Source organism: Leopardus geoffroyi, chromosome A3 (genome assembly GCF_018350155.1).
Source record: "Leopardus geoffroyi isolate Oge1 chromosome A3, O.geoffroyi_Oge1_pat1.0, whole genome shotgun sequence".
NCBI lineage: Eukaryota > Metazoa > Chordata > Mammalia > Carnivora > Felidae > Leopardus > Leopardus geoffroyi.
Window position 1 is genome coordinate 4,575,503 of NC_059336.1, and position 21,935 is coordinate 4,597,437.

General features: G+C 48.5%; 1 protein-coding gene across 16 annotated transcripts in view; it reads right to left on the reverse strand.

The window, feature by feature from the left end:
• STX16 (syntaxin 16) overlaps positions 1–18,665 on the reverse strand; it is a 29,375-nt gene extending 10,710 nt beyond the window's left edge. For 3 of the 16 annotated variants that reach the window (XM_045444105.1, XM_045444106.1, XM_045444113.1), the window contains exons 1-6: positions 18,158–18,665; positions 10,373–10,408; positions 10,210–10,221; positions 2,800–2,907; positions 2,249–2,389; positions 927–1,092 (exon numbers count right to left, since the gene is read on the reverse strand). In XM_045444105.1, coding sequence (XP_045300061.1) covers positions 927–1,092; positions 2,249–2,389; positions 2,800–2,907; positions 10,210–10,221; positions 10,373–10,408; positions 18,158–18,289 — 595 coding nt within the window. In that variant the 5' untranslated portion in view covers positions 18,290–18,665. Of the gene's footprint in view, positions 1–926; positions 1,093–2,248; positions 2,390–2,799; positions 2,908–3,033; positions 3,151–10,209; positions 10,222–10,372; positions 10,409–18,157 lie in introns of all 16 variants that reach the window. The other 13 variants (XM_045444118.1, XM_045444121.1, XM_045444114.1 and 10 more) reach the window with 8 other exon arrangements.
• Between the last annotated feature and the right edge of the window lie 3,270 nt (positions 18,666–21,935).

A 21,935-nucleotide genomic window follows, 5' to 3' on the forward strand; every position in this document is an offset into this window, starting at 1 on the left:
AAACAATATGCAAGCATTTGGCGTTTTTCAAGACAAAAATCACACTGCAAATGGGTACAATTCACTCGATGCCAAGTGAGCGACAAAAGGACACTGAAACCATCTGAGCATCTCTAAGTAAGGCAGAAATATTTAATCTCACTGCTGTTACAAAACATTTTTTAAAAAAAATCGGTATTTCTCTCCAGAAGCATCTCTAGTAACAATTCCAAATGGCCCTAATCAAGTTTTAGAAGTAATAAAATTAAAACACAAATATGCCAGTTGTCAGATGGAGGGGGAACTAGGTTTTTTGCTTTTGTTTTTGTTTTTGAGTATGTGGGGATATTACTGATTACAGTGGTAATAAGGAAAAACCTAGTTTATGAGGTAATTCGAACGCGGACGTGGCTGACACCAGACTTCCCACTGTTCAGGAAGAAAGGGCAGGGCAGGCCGAGAGGATCACTGGCCAGGACAGCCAGCAGCCAGCATTTCACCCACTCCCAGAAAAGATTTTCAGGCACTCGAATACTTTAGTTGTTTTGCAAATATAAAGCTTCCGCGTGATTGCAACTTTTTACCTCCGCGTTCGTACCGTCCTCCAACCCCACATCTGGGAAGCTACGGGCCTCGCCAACGTGCTAGAATGCTTTTCACATTGTTCGAGCTTGGCAAAGAGTAAGTTTTGTTTTTGCTGCATGTGAACTGTTCTGACACCCCGTCCTCGGCCTCGGTCCGGGAATCATTTCACACGGTGTGTGTGTGTTGGGGGGGGGGGTCCCTTTCGTGGCATAAGCTGTGAAACGTGCTCAAGGGGTGGCGATGGAGGGCTCGGGACGAAATGGAGAACTAGCGGCCAAAAGGAAGGATGGAGACAAAAAGCGGTCCTAGTGCCGGAACTTTCATGCCTCGAAATCCCGTCCATCACTCCCGGGGACACTCACGTCTGAGGTAGCCCGACTGCGCGCGCCGGAAGCTGGCCGACAGCTCCTGCAGGGCCTGGGCCAGGGAGGCCACGACGTTGCGAAGGAGCCGCTCCTCCTGGTCGGAGCGGGCCTTGCGGGCCCGGCCGGGCAGAGCCTGCACGGCGCGCTGGCACCTGTGGAAGAGCTGGGAGAAGGAGGCCACGGCTCCCAGCGAGCCGTGGACGAGGGGCCTGAGTGCCACTGCCGCTGCGCTCGCGGGTCTGAGAGCCGGGAGAGGCTCTGTTCGCACAGGCCGGCGTCACCCAAGGCGCACAGGCCAAAGCAACCCGAGGCTCCGAGGCTCCCAGGCGGGGCCAAACGCTGTGGGCGGGGCGGGGCGCACACCCCCTCCGGCCCGTCGCCCGGCCACGCACCGCTCTGGGACTAGGGTCCTCTCCCCAAGCCCCCGCCACCACCCCGAGGCGGCAGTTACCGTTACTGTTCCCGCTTTGCCGCCGAGAACACCGGGAGGCAGAGGGAGCAAAGGGAGCAAAGGGGAGCCGTGGCGCGGACCCCCTGCGAAGAGCCAGGACCCACACATCCCAGCGCCCGGAACCTCCGAGCGCCAGGAGATTTAAACAAGTAAACGACGTAAACACTAAGGTTTCCCCACTGGTCACACTATTTAAAAAGTACTCAAATTTGGGGCGCCTGGGTGTCTCAGTCCATTGGGCATCTGGCTTTTGGCTCAGGTCATGATCTCATGATTTCATGAGTTTGAGCCCCATGTCGGGCTCTGTGCTGACAGCTCGGAGCCTGGAGCCTGCTGCGGATTGTGTCTCCCTCTCTCTCTCTCTCTCTCCCTGTCCTTCTCCTGCTCAGTGTCTCTCTCTCTCAAATAAATACACACTTTTTTTAATTGCTCAAATTTAACATTTTACAAGGAATGTTTCTAGGGTGCTAAGTTTCTTGAAGATGCTAATACACTCCAGCCTCGGGCAGCGCAAGTTCCCAATCTTTTCCAATTACGAGGACCGTTTTGTAACGTGAACAATTTGTAAGCACTAATATAAGAAGTTATACATCTCTAGATCAAGTGACTGAAGTCAGCAATGCTCTGAGTTTATTTTTAAATCAGCTCACGGTGGCAGGTACCAACAACTGCGGAAACAGTCCCCACTCGTCTAAGACACAGGCTGGTAACCTGGGGGAGCCCGGGGTCTCAAGTCTCTTGGTGGGCTGCGGGCTGGGAAGCGTAGCTCTGGGGGAGGGAGGTGCGATCTGAGAGCTGTGCCACGCTCCGGCCTCTGAGGGGGCCGGGAACTGCCCACTCCGGCCTGGGGACCCAGTCCCACCCTCACCTGAGTGATCTCCTGGGCGGTGATTTCAATGGCGTGTTCCTGCTCACTGCTGTCGTCCAGGGTGGGCCTGTTTAAATGCTGGTCGTGAAGGCTGGCTAATTCCTTCATTTTCTGTTTGATCCGGCCAACGTCGTACTGTATCTACGCAAATGAAATCAGCAAAACTGCAGTGCCGCCTGCCAGGCATCTGTCTGCCTCTGAGACGATCAGCTACACTCTAGAGCACAGGGTCCGGGCTTCAGCCCACTTGTAGTCTCCCTGACGCGTGAGCGACTTTGCATTCAGATTATCGAAATTCAAATCCCACTGCTCATGACATGGTGCTCGAGTCTCTCTCGCCAATCCAGGCCACTCCCACTGAAGCCCAAACCACCGGCTCACACCCCCTTTTCCGGTGGGGTGTAAGGCGAGTGACCCTAAGGCGGGATTACTTCCAGGTGCCTGCGTTCACCGTGTCGTCACGCTTCTTACGGCAAAAGCACCTTCACACGTGTCGGCGTCATACCATTACTTAAAAAAATAGGATCGCGTGAAACTAACATCCCACTTACTTCGTCCACTCCGTCCACCCACTTAGGGGGCGACCGCTTTGTCACGCCGATTGCTGCTTCTGGATCTAAGCTAATGCCCGACACCAGAGCCATACGGTCGTCGGCAAGCTACAGGGAAATAAAGGGACATGGGAAAAAAGTTACTCAGGTTCCATTTTGATCAGCACACTCTCACACCCTTTTAAGTGTCACTCCCTGAGAAGACCAAGAAATGTAGGAGTAAAGTGCACTTGCCTGTATCATAAGCTTGCTTTGGTACTGCTAGCATTTGGGACTGTTTTCCTATCTTTTCATGCACCAGTTCTTAATTTTCTTGGACATACTTGTGAACATGAATTTGACTTGATCTGGCTATAGAAATGTAATAAAAAAAATCAACAGAAGAGCCTTAACAGAAAGACCTCTTATCACTAGCACTACGTACGGACAGGAAGGCATGAACCTCAACAATTAATGCGAGCAGATACAAGTTAAAAAAAAAAAAAAATACGAGGCTACAAACGGAACTCACACAAAGTGTTCAGTAGCAGCAAGGTTTACTTACACACGTTTCGCTTATTTTGGAAATGGGACTGAGCCAGTCATCTTGGTCACAAGGTCATTAACCATGTGTTAAAATGTATCAAAGAACTGCCTGAAATGATCAGCAAATCACCCACCATGCAAAAGCAATCCTCAAAAATCTCAACGCAAGTCTGCCTGTCACTTCCTTTCTTCAGTTCAGTGTCCACACGCGGTGTTTTCACTTATTTTGAAATGATACCCAGAGCTCTGGTTCTTTTCCCGGGTCTCAGACACTGGCTTCGAAAACCTTGAAGACCCGGGGAGGGAAGGCCGGGCCTGGCTGAGTTAAGCTGCTGGCTTGCCTTGAGGCAGTGAACGGGTTGAGAGCCATCTGGAGGTGCCCTCCGGAGTTCAGAATTTATAAATGCCAGTTTCCAAAGATCCAAATGATGATTGAAAAATAATGGAAAACAGTAATATAAAAGTCTTTTACAGGTAATACTTTGTAAATGCCCTAAACCATACTGTGGCAGTGGGTGAAGAATTTATGTTGCTTTTCTCTCCCCCCCTTCCTTGCATGTACCTAAAGTTATGTTTTCATTCATTCAGCAAATACTTGTTTGCTTTTCTAATAAAGAAACAAGACAAGATTTAAAAATCAACAGATAAAGGGAAAAAACGTGACATAAGCAAAAACCCACATTCAAAGAATTCTTCTACGCTAAACAGTTTACAGAAAAATTCCTACAAGCAAATTGGCATCTTGCAGCTGCCCCCCCCCCCATCCCCCCCCCTGCCAGGCCCTGCCCCCACGGGCTTAGGACATTCTGTGTGTTCCCGGATCACACCTCGTGCAATGACCACACCGAAGACACCAGAACCCTCGTAACTGCTCCCTGAGCGTCTCTGAGTCGTGATTAAGTCACCAGCATTCCGCCACCGCGTGGACCCTACAGGACCACAGAGTCATCTCAGGTCACAGACAAACTGTGTGTCGTCCGACCTGCACAATCTGGGGCGCTGGGTCCATAAAGTGGCAGTTCTCAACCACAGCCACCCTGTCTGTTTTCAAGAGTTCACCAATAGGAATCTTATATTCTTTTTATTGTTTTAATCCTCACGGAAACTAGGTGAGCTAGGAACTGTTATTCCAATCTATAAATGAGGAAATTGAAACTCAGGAAAGTTAAGTAGCTTGCCCAAGGTCACAGAGCTATTATGTGACAGATTAAAACTGGGTCCAATGACTCCAGAGGCCCCATCTCCTCCACAGGCTGCCACTCATTTTGGCAGGCCCGTGAAATAGAATTGCAATTTGCTAAGAAAACAAATCAGGACAGCAAGCCCTCAGACTGAACCACCACCACAAAACACAGTCCTGGATCCACCCCCCCACCAAACCGTACCAGGGAGAGAGGACCAGCTCCCAGTGAGCACAAGAGTCTCAACATAAAGCGGCCTCTCTCACTGACCACCTGTGGGTACAGCAACGGGGCTCAGACCTCATCGTACACAGAGCAGGAACAGACCGGGAGAAGTCGAGCTGTTTATTCCTCAAACTCCTGCTCTGAAGTCACGGAAAGGTATGCAACTCTGCACAGGACATACTGACCAAGGCAGGAGGGACAGACCACACAGCCAACTCGTGCGGGACACAGAGCTGTGGGTCTGTCTCCTGGAGCAGAACCTGAACTCAAACCTCCAGCTGTTTATACAAAGCAAACCCCAAAACTGCTAAGGTACCTCTTCATGGGTCACAGAATTTCCTCGATGCCAGCTTATTATCTAATCTACCATATTTTATTAGTATATCATTTTCAATAGAGTAATACTTTAGGTAGGCTTTTAAGCTCATGACCTTTTTTGTACTGTTTTTACTGTTTATAAAAATACGGTAAACTAAAAAAGATATAGAGGTGGTATTCATCTAAATTTACCTGCGTAGTAATCAGTGTCGACTTTTCTGAAACAAATCGACTTTCCTGAAACTTCAATCACACGTGAAGTCAGCTGAAGTGGACCCACCTTTTTTAAGCGGTACCTGGTTTTACCCAAGAGTTGTGTCCACCACCCGCCCCCACCCCCCAAATGCGTATAAGTTAAAACTGGGGCCAACACGTTCTCTTTCAACGCTCTGAGGAAGCTTGCTAATTAAGAGATCCCTACCCGAAAGTGACAGATCCCAGCTCAAAAAGCTGGCCCTGGCTTCCCCACATTGGATCAGGATTTTGCCAGTAAGACAGTCTATGCAGTCTTTGGGGCTGCAAACTTTAAATATTGGAAAAATTGTCCCTTTCCTCATATAGTCTATAGCCATAGCTCATCCTGATAAAGAAATCCAGCACTACTCAGATGAAATGTGTCCTTTATTTTACCAGTGTGAATTCAAAATGAAAAAAAAAAAAACAAACCCACATCGTTTTGAGAAGGGAAAAACATAAGAGAAATGTCAACTACTTGAAACAGAAACAAATACGAACATTAACAAAATCTATGTTACATGCAAAACAATCACCCCCTTTCAACCTCACTTCACATTTGAAAACATGCTTTCTTATTTTCTTAAGATCCAGGATGATCCTGTCAGTTTTCAAGTTGCCCTTTCAGTCAAGACAGGCTTTTTAAAAAACTGCCAGATTTTTTATTCTCCTTGCTTATCCTTGCTGAACTTCAACTTAGTCCCCTCTCTGAATATATGATGATCCTGGTCTATAAAGCTTTTCTAAAATGAACTTGTGCTTCTGAAATGAAAACAAAAACAAAAACTTTTCTGTATTTTTTAAATAAAAAAAAAATCAGTGAAAATTCTGAGGAGAATTTCAGAATTCTTGTCTTTGATTTGGGGCTCTGATTTGGGGGTGCGCTGGACCCGGGGTCATCGATGCAGGAAAATTCCAACAGATGTTCAAAACCGCACGCCCACAGGGCTCCTTGCTGGTCTCCCTACAGTTACCTTTGCCCTTGGTCCACTTCAGATGCCGACACTTGTCCCTTAACGAGCACCAGACAGCACGGACAAGTTCCTGATCTACGGAAGGAACGCGCGCACACGCATCGTCTTCTTATAAATCCGGCTGCCGCAAACCTAGAGCCTTTCTACTCTTTGGAAACCCTGCCTTTACAAGAAGGCTGATTTGGTGTCCTGTAAGATTAAAGACACAGCAAAGCCTCCGCAGAGATTAGCAAAGTCTGACATATGCCCCCCGTCCCCACCCCACATCTGAACACAAATAAAATAAACTAAGTTCCGTCATAATGGATTGGTAACGAGAAACAATACTGACAATTCTGGATGGTTTGTGGCAGCGGGCACTTAGCAAGTCCTGAAGGGACGCTGGAACTCACGGCCTGGCCGCTCTCGCCTCCACGTGAGACAACCCAGGGGTGTGTATGATGAAGTCAGACCACAAGCGCGACTCGCTGGGCTCGAGACGGCTGGGGGACTTTGCTCACAGATGGTTAGGCCTCAGAAATCTCAGGGTTTTGAGGGAGTAAAAAAGCACGTGGATAAAAAGGAATCAGGGGTGTCAGCACTGCAGTGTGTTTGAGTTTTAAATCTGTGATCATTTAAATAGCGACTAACTTTTCTGGTTGTGAGACACTAAATGTCCAAAAGAGACACCTTTTTTTAAGTGTGTGAAAAATAAATAACAGAAAGATACAAAAAGAGAACAAAAACAAAAATCAGAGAATCCTACCACCCAGATATAAATGCTGCTGGTTTCACGGATTTTCCTTTTCTCTCAACTATTGTTCACACCCTTAAAAACTCAGGCAGCAATGATGGCCTGTGCTGTCGTTGTCGTCCTTCCACTGACTGGAGCCCTGTACCCCAACAACAAGCCCTCGGAGAGGACTGCCCCCTGTTGTACAAACATGGACACTAAGCCCGCCCCCCTGGATAGAGACTTTCCAAGCAGGTGACCAGCGGGCCCAGCCTGCGGCCCCCATGTCCCCACTATGTCACCGTGCCCTGCCCAGGCTACGTGCTTGGAGAGCTTGGCACTTACATCTTGTAATTTTTTATTATGTCCAATTATGAATTTTAAAGACCCAACAGCTTGGGAGACGACTTTGTTATAGGAAGAGAAGTAGATGAGAGCAGGGAACAAAGCAGAGGGCCAGACACCAGACACTTCTCTGGGTAAGAAAGTAAACGGCGGGTGTGCTTCCTCCTTAGGGACACCCCATTGCTACTTGTGGAGAAAGACGCAGAGCGGGATCCCCAGGGCGCAGATTTTCAAGTTGATCCGGGCAGAATGACAGTCTACCGTGGGCACCCTGTGAGGTGCCACCAGATGGCTTCACTCTGGGAGACCCGAGGGATGCGGTCAGGAAATTCTGCTCAGGCCTCAACTCCAGAGGGGTGGGCTTCTAACTCACACCCAGAACCCGTGTGTCACTCTCCCTATCCCCAGAAGACACCGACCCCAAGCCCTGCGGCAGTTGTGGTGAAGCAGGGCTCTAGACACCAAGCCCCAACACCCCCAGCTCCTAACCCAGCACCTGGAGCTGAATGGTAAGAAATGTGCCATTGTAATTAGCTGGGTCAACAATAAACACAAGCAATGAACGAAGTAGACAAAACCCAGGTCACGTACAATTCTGGAAGCTAACTTCATAAAAGATACAACGGTCCTGGACAGAGGACAAGAAGGGCCAAGTGAAGTGCTCACGAGGACGAGGTGGCCATGTGGACCCAGAATGAAGGCTGACTGAGTCTAGAGAATCCCAGAAGCACGGGAGTCGTGTGGGGCCAAGTGGCCCTCCAGGCAGCGTCTCTGGTGACAGGATGTGGAGACCCCCTTTAAACACCCAGAAGCTAAGAAGAAAAGCAGAAGGGCCTGCTGGTTCCCACTGTGGGTACCCAGTTTCTGAAGAGGGAGGCAAGACTGGAACTCGGCTCCCGGGGCAGACCCCTAAGTAACATGACCGTAGACGTGCTCCTCACGTGGCAAGTGGCCAGTGTTTCTTTGACTTCTGTTCTTCTGTGGTTTGTTATCTACCCCCCATCTCACACTTCCTTCTGGGAGCCGTAGCCCCGAACTGTTCAAGAAGGGGCTGCATCTAATCTAAAAGGCCTCCGCTCTCAGCCCCCAGGCCTTCATGCCTTTCCAGTCTGGTCGGCAAACCCAGGCACATCCTGTCCACTGTGCCCCAGAGACGCTTAACTCCACTGTCGGGGAGCTGCAGTCACTTCCTAGCTCTCCAGGGCTGGGGCCCCGGCCCGGGCCCAGTGCTGGCGGGGAGGCCAAGACACCGGGATCAATGAGCTACTCGCTTAAGGGTAGCTGTTTTTAAATACTAGGTTTTTTCTGTTTTGTTTTAATATATTTTTTTAAACATTTATTCATTTTTTAGAGACAGAGTATGAGAAGGGGAGGGGCAGAGGGCGGGGTGGGGGTGGGGGGTGGAGGGGACACAGAATCCGAAGCAGGCTCCGGGCTCTGAGCTGTCAGCACAGAGTCTGACGCGGGGCTCGAACCCATGGACCGTGAGATCGTGACCTGAGCTGAAGTCGGACGCTCAACCGACTGAGCCACCCGGGCGCCCCAAATACTAGTTGTTTTTTTCATGACAGAAGTAGTGCATGCACAGGTTTTAAAACCAGATATCCAACCTAAGAAAAGGGTATGCGATAGAGAGGAAGTTTCTCTTCCATCCCAGACTTTTCCTGGAAGGGATCCACTGTTAACTGTCTACTTTGTCTCTTCAGAAATTTCTCAGCACACCCCAGCGTAAATGGGAGTTGCTCTTCTCAAAAACAAAACCCAGAAGAGCGGGAACCACAGCTTCCACACTAGTTTGCATCAGGCTCCTTCCCACTCGGTGATGCGTCCCGGAGCTCAGTCGGCTGCGGCCCCGCGGATGGACCGCACCCTTCGAGGTACAGGGAATCAGGATGCTATCCAATTTCTTTAACCAGCTCTCGACGAAGGCTATGCAGCAGGTTGTTCCCCATCTGTTCCTACCACTGACTAGCTAAAACAGCTTGTAGAACGTACACGTAGATCTTCATCTACTAGTTAGGAGCTCCACTCGTTCTGAAGACAGTCACCCGAGTCCCACCTCGGTGGTCCTATCTGAATTGCAATAAACAAAACCCCCAAATACCTCCTCTCTGTTACTTTTTAAAAGGTCTACCCTCAGGAAAAAATATTTTTATCCTTCCACAGCGGAAATGGGTCAGAGAGACACAAGACTGACAGCCACAGTTCAATCCCCTTTTGCCTCAACCCTTTCATTAGCGCTTCTAGACTACAGTGCTAGGAACATGCACCCCGTCCGTCTTCTCGGTGAGTTGCTAGTTAAGTCTTGAAAAGGCCGAACGTGTGCTGCTGGGAAGGGAAGGGGGCAAAGAGGGGACCCTGCAGTGACGAGCACACACAGAGGGTCGCCGGCCTCACCCCGGCACGTGACCGTGACCATGAAGCCTCCCCGGCAGGCCCCCAGGTTGTGAGCCCGCTTCCTTGGGGCTCTCGCCAGACAGACACCACGTCCTCCGCACTCTACCTGAGCAGCCTTGCTTCGCAGAAAGCAAGCAGCACGCTTCGCAGAAAGCAGGGGGTTATACACACAATCCTAAAAACAATCTGGCTTTTTGTAAGCTCAAGGAAAGGCTCACTCAACCTTTACTATTTATTTCTCAAGTTGAGACACTTTCCCAAGCGTAGCAAACAATTGTTCCTTAAACTCTTCTCTAAGCCACCAATTTACCTGGGGTGAAAATATATTAAGACATCCTGAAGATCAAATTGATAAACACAACAATTATGAGTAATCAAAAGAAACGCTAAAATGTGTATCAGTTCTGTTAGTATTCTGTATATGACCAAAGACTTCAAAAAAAAAAAAAAAAGACAGAATTTTATTAACTAACATACAGAAATATTCAAAACACAATACCTCGTCCAGCTCCTGAAGAGACATGTTGTTCCCATCAGTCCCATCCAGTTAGGGATAGCAAAAAAGAAAGAAGGATGGGGACAGACAGATAAGGCATGGTCAGTTGAGATACACTTTGATTTTAACCAGCTCTAAAGTTGACTAAAAATAAAGATCCACTAACCAAGGCATTTAAAAAATCTCCCCCTTTTGATTGCTCCTTTAAAAAAAAAGAAAAAAAGCTACATCAATACACATGTATTTTTTTTTTTATTTACCGTGATTGTTGTTTCGGTGAATGAGATAGGAAACAGTAAGCAGTTGTAAAAATTAAAACACCATAAAGCAAATAAAATACACTTGCTTTAGTCTCACAACAATATAATGCTAATCTGTTCGATCAGTATCAAATAGCACATACAATATTCTAAATTTCCCTTAGGAAGATACAATAATTTGAGAGCAAAGCTAAAATGCAGTTTTACCGGGTCAAAGAAGTGTATATTTTAGCATGTAAATGAGCCCTGCAAATGCAGCAGAATTAGCAAATGGACAACCCACAGAAATGGTCTATGGCTGCGTTCAGATCATATTTGAGTGACCACACGTGTAAGGTCTCTACAAATTCAATCCCGCAGACACGGCTTTCTCCGCGGTAATCAGCCAGCCGAGAAACCCTTCTTCCCCGGAGAGAGACACAGGTGGTAAGAGAAAAGAAAAACTCTCCCCATTTGCTTGCTATTTATTATTATTAGTCTAGAAAGCGCACAGTTATTGGTAAAGCTATTATCAAAGCAAGTAAACAAAACAAAACAAAACAAAACGAGAACGAGAGATTTTCCTAAGGGGGGAACAGGGAGGAAAAAGCACCGGCAGCCAGAGGATTAAGTTTCAATTTAAAACTAAAGGTTCTTTTTTAGATCGACATGGAACTCTAGCTTCTGAACAGATATTTACCAATGATAGATAATCTAAAGAACTAGGTCTTTTTTTTTTTTTACTTTTTTGTGTTATTGATCACTGAAATAATTTGTGGTAAATTTCAATCACCAACTGTGTGTTTTGTTTTTTTTTTTTTATGTTCAGCAGTAAATTTAGAAAATTAAAAAACGTAAGTTCCTTATTTAAAAATTAATAGTGCAAATGAAACTGGTCTGTCAGGACCAAAATATTATTAAACAATGACAGTAATAAAAAGTGTAATCAAGCAGTATTCCTCCATGTAAAAATTGAATTAGCTGACATTATAAAGCTGAAAGTCGTCTTCATTCCTTCTACAACTTGCCACGAGAACAAAGAGAATGATATTTATATACACACCCTGCCATAACCGGAGTACTAGAAAATTTTAATAGAGAAGACAGTGTCAAATGGAAATCTGATTTAATTACCTTTTGCTTTAAGAAGAAAAAAAGACAATGTTCTTATTTTTTAAGAGCTTAACATTTTCATACAGAAAGCACTGCATTGTTTTTATTAACAGAACAGGACAGAGGGCAGAACCCCTAACTTCGGCATCTCAGCCTGTACCTCTGTCCCTTCTGCGGTGGCTACTTGGCATCGAATCTTCGAACAAAGTACCACCGCGAGCCTCGGGTAAGGTCTCTGCTACACGTGAGCCTGTCCTCTTGGATTATTAACCCAGCACACACTCTGATCTTTCGGTTTTTACGATTACTGGCTGATAAGAGGTGAAATCAGAATCACGGACTAGATAAAGCCTCTTTTTGTTGTAAGTAAGAAAACTAAGCTGCAGAATGTATAAATCCATTTTCCCAGCGTCACAGAGCTTTATGGCTCAGAAGGGGGACGACAGACCCAGGTGTTCAGGCCTCTTCCCCGCGCCCCCCCCCCCCCCAGCATCTCTAATTTTATTAACAGTTCAGGAAATTATTAGTGATAGTCAGCTACTACCGTAACACATCGGGAATTAAATTCAGAGGTCAGCTTCCCAAAGAGTCCCCACCTACCTCCCCCCCATTTTGCTACTTAAAAATAGAGGGTGTTCAAAACCCCCCCTGCCATCAAATTACCAGAAAATCTGGTCAAGAAACAAATTAAAACATTTAGAATTACCATGAGGAAAAACCAAAATACAGCCAAATGAAAACACGTTACTACACATCACCACCTTCTAAATCTTTACAATGTCTAAATCTAGGTTTTTGACCTGCCAATGGCATATAACCAAGCAAATATTGAAAACTCCAAGTAGCATGTGGAATTTATAGTCTAACGAACTTTCTACATAAAACTGAAAAATAAGTGGAAACCCATCTGTGTTTACTCAGGAAGTCTGGAAAAGTTGAGCAAAATGACTTGGAAGCACAGGTCTATGCTATCGTGATATTTACTTTATTTCCGTTACTGCCAAAATAAAAGTTTGCTTCTCTTTTATCCAACAAAGTACCCTTATTCTCAAGTAAGCCTCACTGCTCAAAGGGAATCTTTAGGGGCAGGAAAGCAAACAGCTCTAAAGAGAAATATACAATGATTTCATACTTGGATTCTAAAGACAGAGGACTAATTTTCCAACAGACTCAGTGTGGACTAGAACCTTCAATATGCTAGTAAAAACGCATTTATGCATGGCTGGAGAGCAAGACACAGAAAGATGCTATCCTACTGTAAGGAAAAAACACCCCCAAGACTTAAACAATGGGTCCTTCCACATTCCGGGATGTGCAGCGACAAACAGTACTGCAGCCCAGTGGGTTAGCACAGGGCTCTAGGGCCAGGTTGGCCCGAGGCCCCACCCCAGCTCCCGGACTCTCTAGGTGGGGGGCACTGGACAAGCTCCCTAACGCCCTCCAAACCTTAGTTCCCTTATCTGTATCGTGAGAAAAACAACAACACCCATGTGACAAGAGCTCTGTGAGGCTGCATACAGAAGGTGCCCACATGCCCGGAGCTCAGAGCCAGGCACATAGTAAGCTCTCAATAAACCTTGGCTTACGTTACAGTCAAGACTGAAGGACTTCAGGTTTCTTATAACCTTAGTTAATCCTCAGTATCTTTTCTCCCCCTAAAGCACACCATGGTTTGTTAAAAATAATGCGGTTTCAAACTAATCTAAGACCAATTAACTCCAGCTTCCATTGATAGATTACGCATTATTTTAAAGCACAGGATAGATCAGGCAAGTCGACACTAACCGAGTGGCTCCAAACCCTCTCTTAGACCCATTCCAGACCAAAGGCGTCACATGGCACCTCATCAAGATCAGAACAGCAACTCAACAACTACTTTTCATTCATTCGTTTGAGACTTCACACATTTTCCTGAGTGATTATTTTACTTTGTAAATTCACTTGAGCTCCTTAAAGCCAAGCTGCCTGTAACTGCTTGAATGAGGCGGTGCCTTCAACCCTGCGCTTGGCTGATACAACGTCAAAGTTAGGGCAGCAAAGTCCTGGAGCCACTTCCAAGGATTTTTGCACGACGCTGGCCCAGCGGGCACAGCGACGCTGTTGACTAGTTCTCCTTTTCAAATTGAAGCTAGGGCTCCTAGGGCTGTGTGCCTTGGTCAGGGGAAACCATGTACTGGACCAGAACTCAAGAAGGCATTGTTGAATCCATACGGCCCTCAGAAACCACCTAACTCAAACCCCTCAACTTATAAATAAGGCAAAAGATGTCGGAAGAGACCAAGGAGCCTAAAGACACATCCTGAGAGTCAGCCACAGAGTGAGACTTAACCCTAAACTGCCAGACTCAGAGTCCAGTGCTCTTTTCCTTTATTTCACACTGCCGTGAGGCACAACAATGATGGGGGATCTAGGACTGAGGCCCAAACACAATGAATGAGAAACGCCAACAATTGCATTTTGCTGCAAGTCTAAAAAACAAAACAGAACAAAACAAACAAAATCAACCCCTGTCTGTTTCTAACAATTAGTTTTACCAATATCAATACAAGCAAAACCACAATCAAGGAGAATTTTGTTCAGCTCTGGCTGCTAAACTTTAAAAGGCATAGAGAAAAACTAGATTTCATTCACAGGCAAGAAACTTAACCAGGCTGTGTGAGCCGGGGCTGCTGAGCTAGATAGAGAAAGCTCTCGGCAAGGAGAAGGCTGCAGGGTTATCAGGCAGAAGAAGGAAGAGGCTTCCCGTGTCAGAGACCCTGAGGGCCAGAACCAGAGCTAGGACCACAGGATACGAGGTACAGACTTGGGGTGCATGCAGGCAAAGGCTGTTTGGGACTGACTGGCTGCTGGATTCCCCTGTAGCCATCACAGAATGTGGTTGAGGAAGGGAGGCATAAGGGTTATCACAGCCGGGATGTCGGGTCAAGGATCTTTAGGTCTCTGCTGGCCCTGGGGACTCGGCTTGCTTTGTCGCTGCACATCCTCCTTAAATTCCTGCTTAGCTGTGACAGATTTGCCCGAATGCTGCATCAACCTGCTTCAGCATGCATGTCTACGGGCGCACAGAGCAAGCCCACCGTCGCCACCATAGAACTTCTGGGTTTTTTCCCCTTAAACTAGGATGCAGTGAAATGCATGTTTAAGTTTCTTGAACGATATGGCTTTGGGTGTCCTGTGTTTTGAGGTGTGTGAGGCACACACGTGCACACAACCTTCTAATCAAATCAAAAAATCACAGCCTTTTCCTTAAATAAGGATGTGAAAATTCAGCTTGAAAACTTGAAAACAAAAGCCCCCTAACCCCCCTCCCCCAAACCAGCAGTTCGATGTGATTTTTCGATTTATTTTGGGTTGTGTGTGAGGTAACAAACACACATGGAAATCAACTTCTGCAGCTTTTTCTTCTAGCTAGGAACTAGAAATTTCAGGTTATGATTTTTTTAAATTAAACTCTAGAATTTAGTTGCTTCCTTTTTCATGAATCTGAGTTTTATCAGATATTTACAAATTGCCTCCTTTTAATTATTTTGCTCACGTTTTTAATATGCCCTGTATATATCTTTTAAGTTTTTGTTTATAATTTTTCAAACATACTGAAAAATATGTAAAATGTATGTATAGTGTCACCCCACATATTCATCAGTAGACTTAACAACCAGTAACATTTCGCCTTATTTGTCTCATTTGTGGGGGGTTAAATATACAAAGTAAGTTGCATTTTACTCATTTCACTACTCAACATTTCAGTTAGGTATTCTCTAATAAAATTAACATATTTGATTAATTATAATTAGCTTAATTAACTAATTATTTCTTAATGTCACCTAAGACCCAGCCCATGTTCAAATTTAATAACTTTGATTTTGATTGGCTACATGGTTTTGAAATTTGCAATTCAGAAATGAGGTGTTAAATTCTCTATGAGCTAGACATGCAGTGAAAAATGCTGCAGAAGTTACTGGATAAAGTTTTAAAAAATTGTGTTAGACATGGCTCCCCCCCCCCCCCAAAATGCTTATAGCACTTTTCCAACTTCCAGAAAAGTTGAAAAAATCATACCCTCTACTTAGTCATGTTAACATCTTGTCATGCTTGATTTTGTGTGTGTGTGTGTGTGTGTGTGTGTAGAACAGTTTCTGGTGAATTGATTGCAAGCAGACTGAAGATGTGTTACTTCACCCCCGAACACTCGAGAAAAATTTGACATGCCATGTGTTTCCTTAATGCACACAATTAAAAATATTAATAGGTGGGGCTTTTTAATTCTAACCTAAGCAAACCATTTTTGTTTACTTGCCAATTCTATTTTTTAGATAGTCTGAATTGACTACACGGATATTTTAAATGATCTGATTGCTTCTAAGCTGAGAAAAATTTCAGAGACTAATATCATCATGTAACATTTTAAATGGTGAAACATACAGAAAATATCGTTCTAATGTTCTGACTTAGATATGTATAGTTTGATTCAGAAACCGATTTTCCAGAAATTGCCCGAGTTAGCTAAATATATCTATACCTTTTTTGACATATCTAATTTTCCAAATTATAGACTTTAGCTATCCATGTTTAATTCTTTGACTTAGCTTATACGTATATTTTCTAATGGCCTACCTGAGAAAACCAATTTAAAAATCGGTCTGACTCAGAGATGCACTTTTAAAAAGCTGCCCGGCTCAGACACCAGGTTTTTAAACTGGCTGACTTAATGATTAATAGTAACGATAATAAAAGTCTCATGTTACCCAACAGTTCAGGGTGTTTTGAACTTTATACGATGAAAAATTTAAAAGCAAACAACGTTGTTTCAATAAATTAAAACCGATACCTTAGAAACATTAACCCGAGTTTTGGTTCTGTTGTTCGCCTCCCCCCCCCGCCCCCCGCCCCCCATCAGGTAGCATAAAACCAAGCATTTGAGGAATATGCAATTTTTACATCTTATTTGATAAAACTAAAGTTCCACTGAGGAATTTTATTAATTCAGTTTCTACTCCCGAATTCTTGGCTTATTTCAGAGCATTCTTTTCAAAAAATCAGCACTGGAATTAGCCCGTTTTCATTTACACCTCTTTCGGTACAATACCCTTTCTTCTTCGGTTTATAAATGCAAAAAACAACTTCAAATTCTTAAGTAAATACAAATCTAAACATACTCCGTCCCTGTTTTCTAGGCCTTTTGACCTGAATTTGCACGATTTCATTCCTGAAACGGTGCACACGCGGCTTACAACAGCTTTTCCATAGAAGCAATATGGCCAAAGACATTTTCCACTTGTGAGTTACAAAAAGGAAAAACTGTCTTTGTCACTCATCAAGACACATGGCATGATTTTTCTGAAGCATTCAGTAAGGCCATAAAGGAAAAAAATTAAAAGGTAATACAGTCCCTAATAGGTGAAAGAACTGTGAGGTCCCCAGCGCTGTATATTTCAAGTATAGTCCCTCAGAGTCTGGTTTGGGGGTGACTTTATTTCCTTCATCCTGCAAGGCTGCTTCTATTCAAACCTGGCCTGTTTATAGCAAGGAGCACCCCCCCCCCCCCCACTACAAACTAGTTTCCTAACTTCACTTTTCAATTTAAGATCTTCCAGAGCTAATCACGGTCTTGCACAGACCATGCAGCCCGGGCCCTGATTTACCAGAGCAAGAAAGAGCCAGAAACTGAAGCTCAGAAAAGGTAAGCAGACCTCGTCAAAAACAAACAAAAAAAGCCCCTCGGCAATCTTCCCAGGCCCTCCCTCTAAAAGATCCTGCCGCTGCGCTAAAGAAAGGTTCAGATTAATTAAATCAAAAAGCATGTGCTATTCTGAAGGTTAATTTTCACATACATACATGTTTGTTTGTTTTTTTTTTTTTTTTTTTTTTTTAAAGTTCGAATGGAGGCAGAAGCTTAATTTCCTGTCTGGGAAATGGAAAACGAAGAACCTAGCACCTTAGTCTCCCAAACAGGAGCCCCCAGGAAAAACAGTGAAGCAATTATTCATAGGGAACAGGGCCCCACACAGGGCCGCGAGGCCATTAAAAGAAAACGGGTGAAACGACAACAAAACAAAACACACACACACACACACACACCCCAACTGCTTCCTCATTTGGGGGAGGGTGTCGTTCATTTGCAAAGATACGGGCTCGGCGATCTTGCAACCCAAAGTGAGGCTCCGTATGGGGGGGGGGGGAGGGCGGGGGCTTAAACACAAAACGAGACAAAAAGGCTTCCGGAAGGCCCCAATTTTTCCAAATCTCCGTGTTAAAACACATGTAAATCGGAGGCGGCCTGTCGGGCAGTGACGCCCGGGCGGGAGGGAGGCGGGGGAGGAGGGTTGCGGAAGTGAAGAGAGAGAGAGAGAGGGCAAAGGCAGAGGTGAGCAGGGGCCTAAAACTGTTTTTGTTTTCGCTTTTTCTTCCCCATCCAGGGTTGTACACGTCCCCGGCCCCTCGCCCAGAGACCTTCCACTTCGGATTATTCTTAGTCTCATTCTTCTTCTTCTCTTTTTTTTTTTTTTTTTTTTAAACAGAGAGACAGACAAGAGACAGACAGACAGGCAGAGCCGCTGTGCACACGGTGCGTGTGTCGGAGAGGCCGCCGGGAGACTCACCGCAGCAATGCTACGTGAATGCAGAGGGCTGGAGGTGGTGTAACTACTCACTTGCTCGGCTAACAGCTGCCGGTTTTGGATGGAATTATTCCGCAACAACAAGAAAGCGTCGGTTAAACGCCTGGTGGCCATGTCTCACCCTTTGTGACCCCCCGCTCAGGGGCCCCCCGCCCACTTAGCACTCCTGGTTTGTTCACTTTTCTTGCTCTTGGCCTGGCCGGGTCGGGCCCACCCTTCACAGACACCTGCCTGGACAAGGCCTCGAGCCAGGCGGGCGCAGCCTTGCGCTTCGCCCAGGCGCCGAGACCCCTCCCCAAATAACCACCTCGGCTTTCCAATTGTCTGACTCCCCCTACTCAAGGCCTGCCTTCGATCTCTAAGCACTTAAATCCCCCCAATCCTCGCCTCGCTAGCCAACGTCCCAGAGACCCCACCCCAATCCAACCTTGGATCTACAAGCGTCTCACTCGCCAATCCGGCGGTGGACTGGGAGGCCCTGAAGCCCCCTACCCCCCTTAGTCTCGGAGACCCCCCCAGGGGCTGTGCCCCCTACCCCTAACTTGGCTCACACGTGTCCAGGCCGTGCCCTGAGGCCTGCCTGTGACTCAGTTTCCCCACCAGAGGCCTGGCCTAGGCCTCCTTTGGACAAGCCGAGGCAAGGCCTGGGCCCTGAACTCCAGGGCGCCTGGTACTCCCTTCTTGGGCCTCGTCTGGGCCTGCTGAGGCCCGGGCCCGACCTCCTGACCCCGTCCCTCTCTGGGCGGCCCGGTCCTCCACTGCCACAGCGGCCTGCGGGCCTCCAGGAGGGCAGCAGGGCCTGCCTCCCCGGCCTCCTCACTCCTCTTCTCCGGCTCCCTCCATCCCCGGATCTGACTGCAGCTCAGCCCCGGGCCGTTTCCGTGCTGTGGTCCCGGGTTCTGGCGTCCCCCCTGGCCCTCTTCCTGTCCGTCCCTCGCGAGTGCCCCCCTGCGACGTTCGCAAGGCTTGCTCGCAACGTTCCGGGCGCGGGAGCTCCCTGCCCCACCCCTGCCCCGGGGCACGGGAGCGCTCCGCCCTCTCCCGGGGTGCTCCCGGGGCGCCCGCTTTCCCCCTTCCCGCACCGGGCCCGGGGCTCGGGGAGCGCGCCAGCGGGCTGGCCCGAGCCTCAGGAGCGCGGCCCCCGGGGCTGCAGAGCGCCCCCGGGGGCCTTGGCGCGCGCATTAGAGTGGAGTTGAGCGGCAGGCAAATTTGGGCCCCAACACTGGCGAAGTTTGAGGCGCGCTCAGAGTTGGGGCGGGAGAGCAAAAGTTGGAGACGACTGCCTCTGGAGGCCGAGCACGCTCCACTGCAGGCGGCGGCTCCGGCTCGCTTTTTTTTTTTCTTTTTTTTTCAATACTGTGAAAAAAAAAAAAAAAAAAAAAAAAGATGTATCCGAAAAACAACCAGGAGGGAAAAAAAAAAAAAAAAGCCAAGCCAGAGCTGCAGGCCGCCCGGGGCCGAGCCGCCGCCGGCAGTCGGGGGTCGTGGGGGGCGCGCGCCCTCCCTCCCCGGCCGCCGCTTTCTGTAGGGGGCACTGCAGGGTTGTGCAATCTCGAGTGGGAAACTTCCCCGAAACTTGGACGGCCCCCCACCCTCCTTCCCCGAACGCCGTTTCCCTGCGCGGAGGGGCCGGGCCCCGCGCCCCACGGCCGCCCCGACGGTCTCCCCGCGCGCCCCGCTGTCCGGCCGGCCCGGGGCAGGGCTGGGGCGGGGGGAGGGCGTCCGGGCAGGGGCCCCGCGGGGTACCGAGAGGCCCGAGCCCCGCCGGGCGTGTGACCCGGGGCCGAGGCCCGAGCCGGGCGCCGCGGCGGGGACGTGGGCTGGGGCGTGGGGGGCAGCGGGCCCGGGTCGCGGAGCCGCGCGGCGGCGGCGGCGGGGAGGACACGCGGGCGGGGGTCCCGGCAGCGGGGTCTCCGCCGCGGGAAGCCGCCCCGACCCCGGCTGCGGGCCCTCACGCCCGCACCCGCTCCCGCGTCGCCCCAACTTGGCACACGCGTGTGTGTGGCGAGCGTTTCCTCGTGCCGAGCGCGACGGGGAGCGGAGGCCGGGCCGGCTCCCGGGGCAGCGGCGCCGAGGCGGCCGCGCGGCCCACACCTGCCGGGGGCGCGTCCGCGGGGGTCCCGGGCCGGGGCGCCCCTCACGTCCTCGCCCTGCTCTAAAGGACCACGTTCCTACGTGTCGCTCGTGAAACTAAAAAGGAACGTCAAGAAGACCTTGGGGAACCAGAAAAATGCATCAAAGCGAAGGAAGCGGGAGCGCCGAAGAGCCGGGCCGGGGAAGGGGCTGCGGCTTGCGGAGCCGGGCGACGGCGGGGGCGCCGACGAGGGGCGGACCCCGCGACCCCGCACGACGCGCGGGCGGACACCCGGCGCCGCCGCCCGCCCTGCGCGAGGCGGTGGCGGGAGGGGGGTCGCCGACCCTGACTTAGCTCGTGCGGGGGCCATTCGGGGAGCCGGGGTGCACCCCGAAAATTATTTGCTCGTTTGGTCCCCCACCAGCCCCCCAGCGATGTGATCACACCCCCCGCCCCCGGTCCCCTCTCCCGGCGCACGGTCAAGCCCCCCTCTCCGTCCGCCCTCGGAGAACACACATTGTGAATAAACAACCGAGCCGGTGTTTCGGTCGGAACATCAGATTAGAAATGTGGTCCGCACGCTGTTCCTTTCTCTTGAGCACACTCATCACCTTGCAAAGCAGGCCCTTGTTTACTTCAACAGGCTCTCTCTCCCCGGGGCTAGAGCGCGGGCTTCCTCCTGGCAGGGGCCGTGTTTTATTCATCTTTGTACCCACCGCCATCGCACCTGGCTTGGAAGAGGCTCTGGATCGATGTTTATTAAATATGCGTATGAATGAACGAGAGCCCCGCGTTTTAGTCCCCAAACTGTCTGACCTCCGTCGAATGACTTTAAGCCTTTAGCGCCCTTATCTGTTAAGAAGGGGGGGGGGGTGGGCGAGGAGGGGAATGTGGGGCTTTAATAATCCTTGTAATCCGTGCCCTGTCTACCTCTCTGGGGCTATTGTGAACATCAAGTAAGATAGGTGAAAACCTCTGTAAACCATCAGATGCTGAGCAAATACCATATAGGATGGTTATTCATTCATCCCCTTCGCTGGGAAAGCTTTTAACAAAGTAATTCCCGGGCTTGTTTTTCAGCAGACGGTGGTCGCCCTTCCTGGTCAGTCTTAAATATTTATTGCAGGCCAATCTCGTTCTTACACTTAGGAAATCAATCAGGCTTCCATTTGTTTGAGAGAAATGAACAGTGCTCGCACACATAAATAATGGAAGAAAAATCCTCGTATTCCCAAAACAGCCACCCCAAGCAGCCCAAGAGCCCAACAGCACGGGGATCATGAAGAATCCAAGAGATTGGCAAAGGCAATGCCGTGCAGCTCTAAGCCAGCCGCAGCCAGGCACGGGATTGTGTGCATGAAACAGTGTTAAGTGAAAAGAAGAGGGCCCGGGAGGGGACAGGCACACTGGCCGAGACTGTATCCATGTATGCCCTGACCCATATTGGAAGCGGGGGGGGGGGGGGGGGGGGGGAGGATGTAAATCATTCTATTTGAATGTTCCTTGGCTGTTTAATTTTCCTGTCAAGTGGCTTAAGCCTGATTTTTTTTTTTTTTTTTTTTTTAAGCATTCCCTCATGGCCAAGTATGTGTTTCCTTGGAATTGAAATCTGGGTTGATGGTTTTATATTTTAAAAGCTTTCATTGTGACTCATTCTTGGCCCGGGATAGGATTCTGTAATACTCC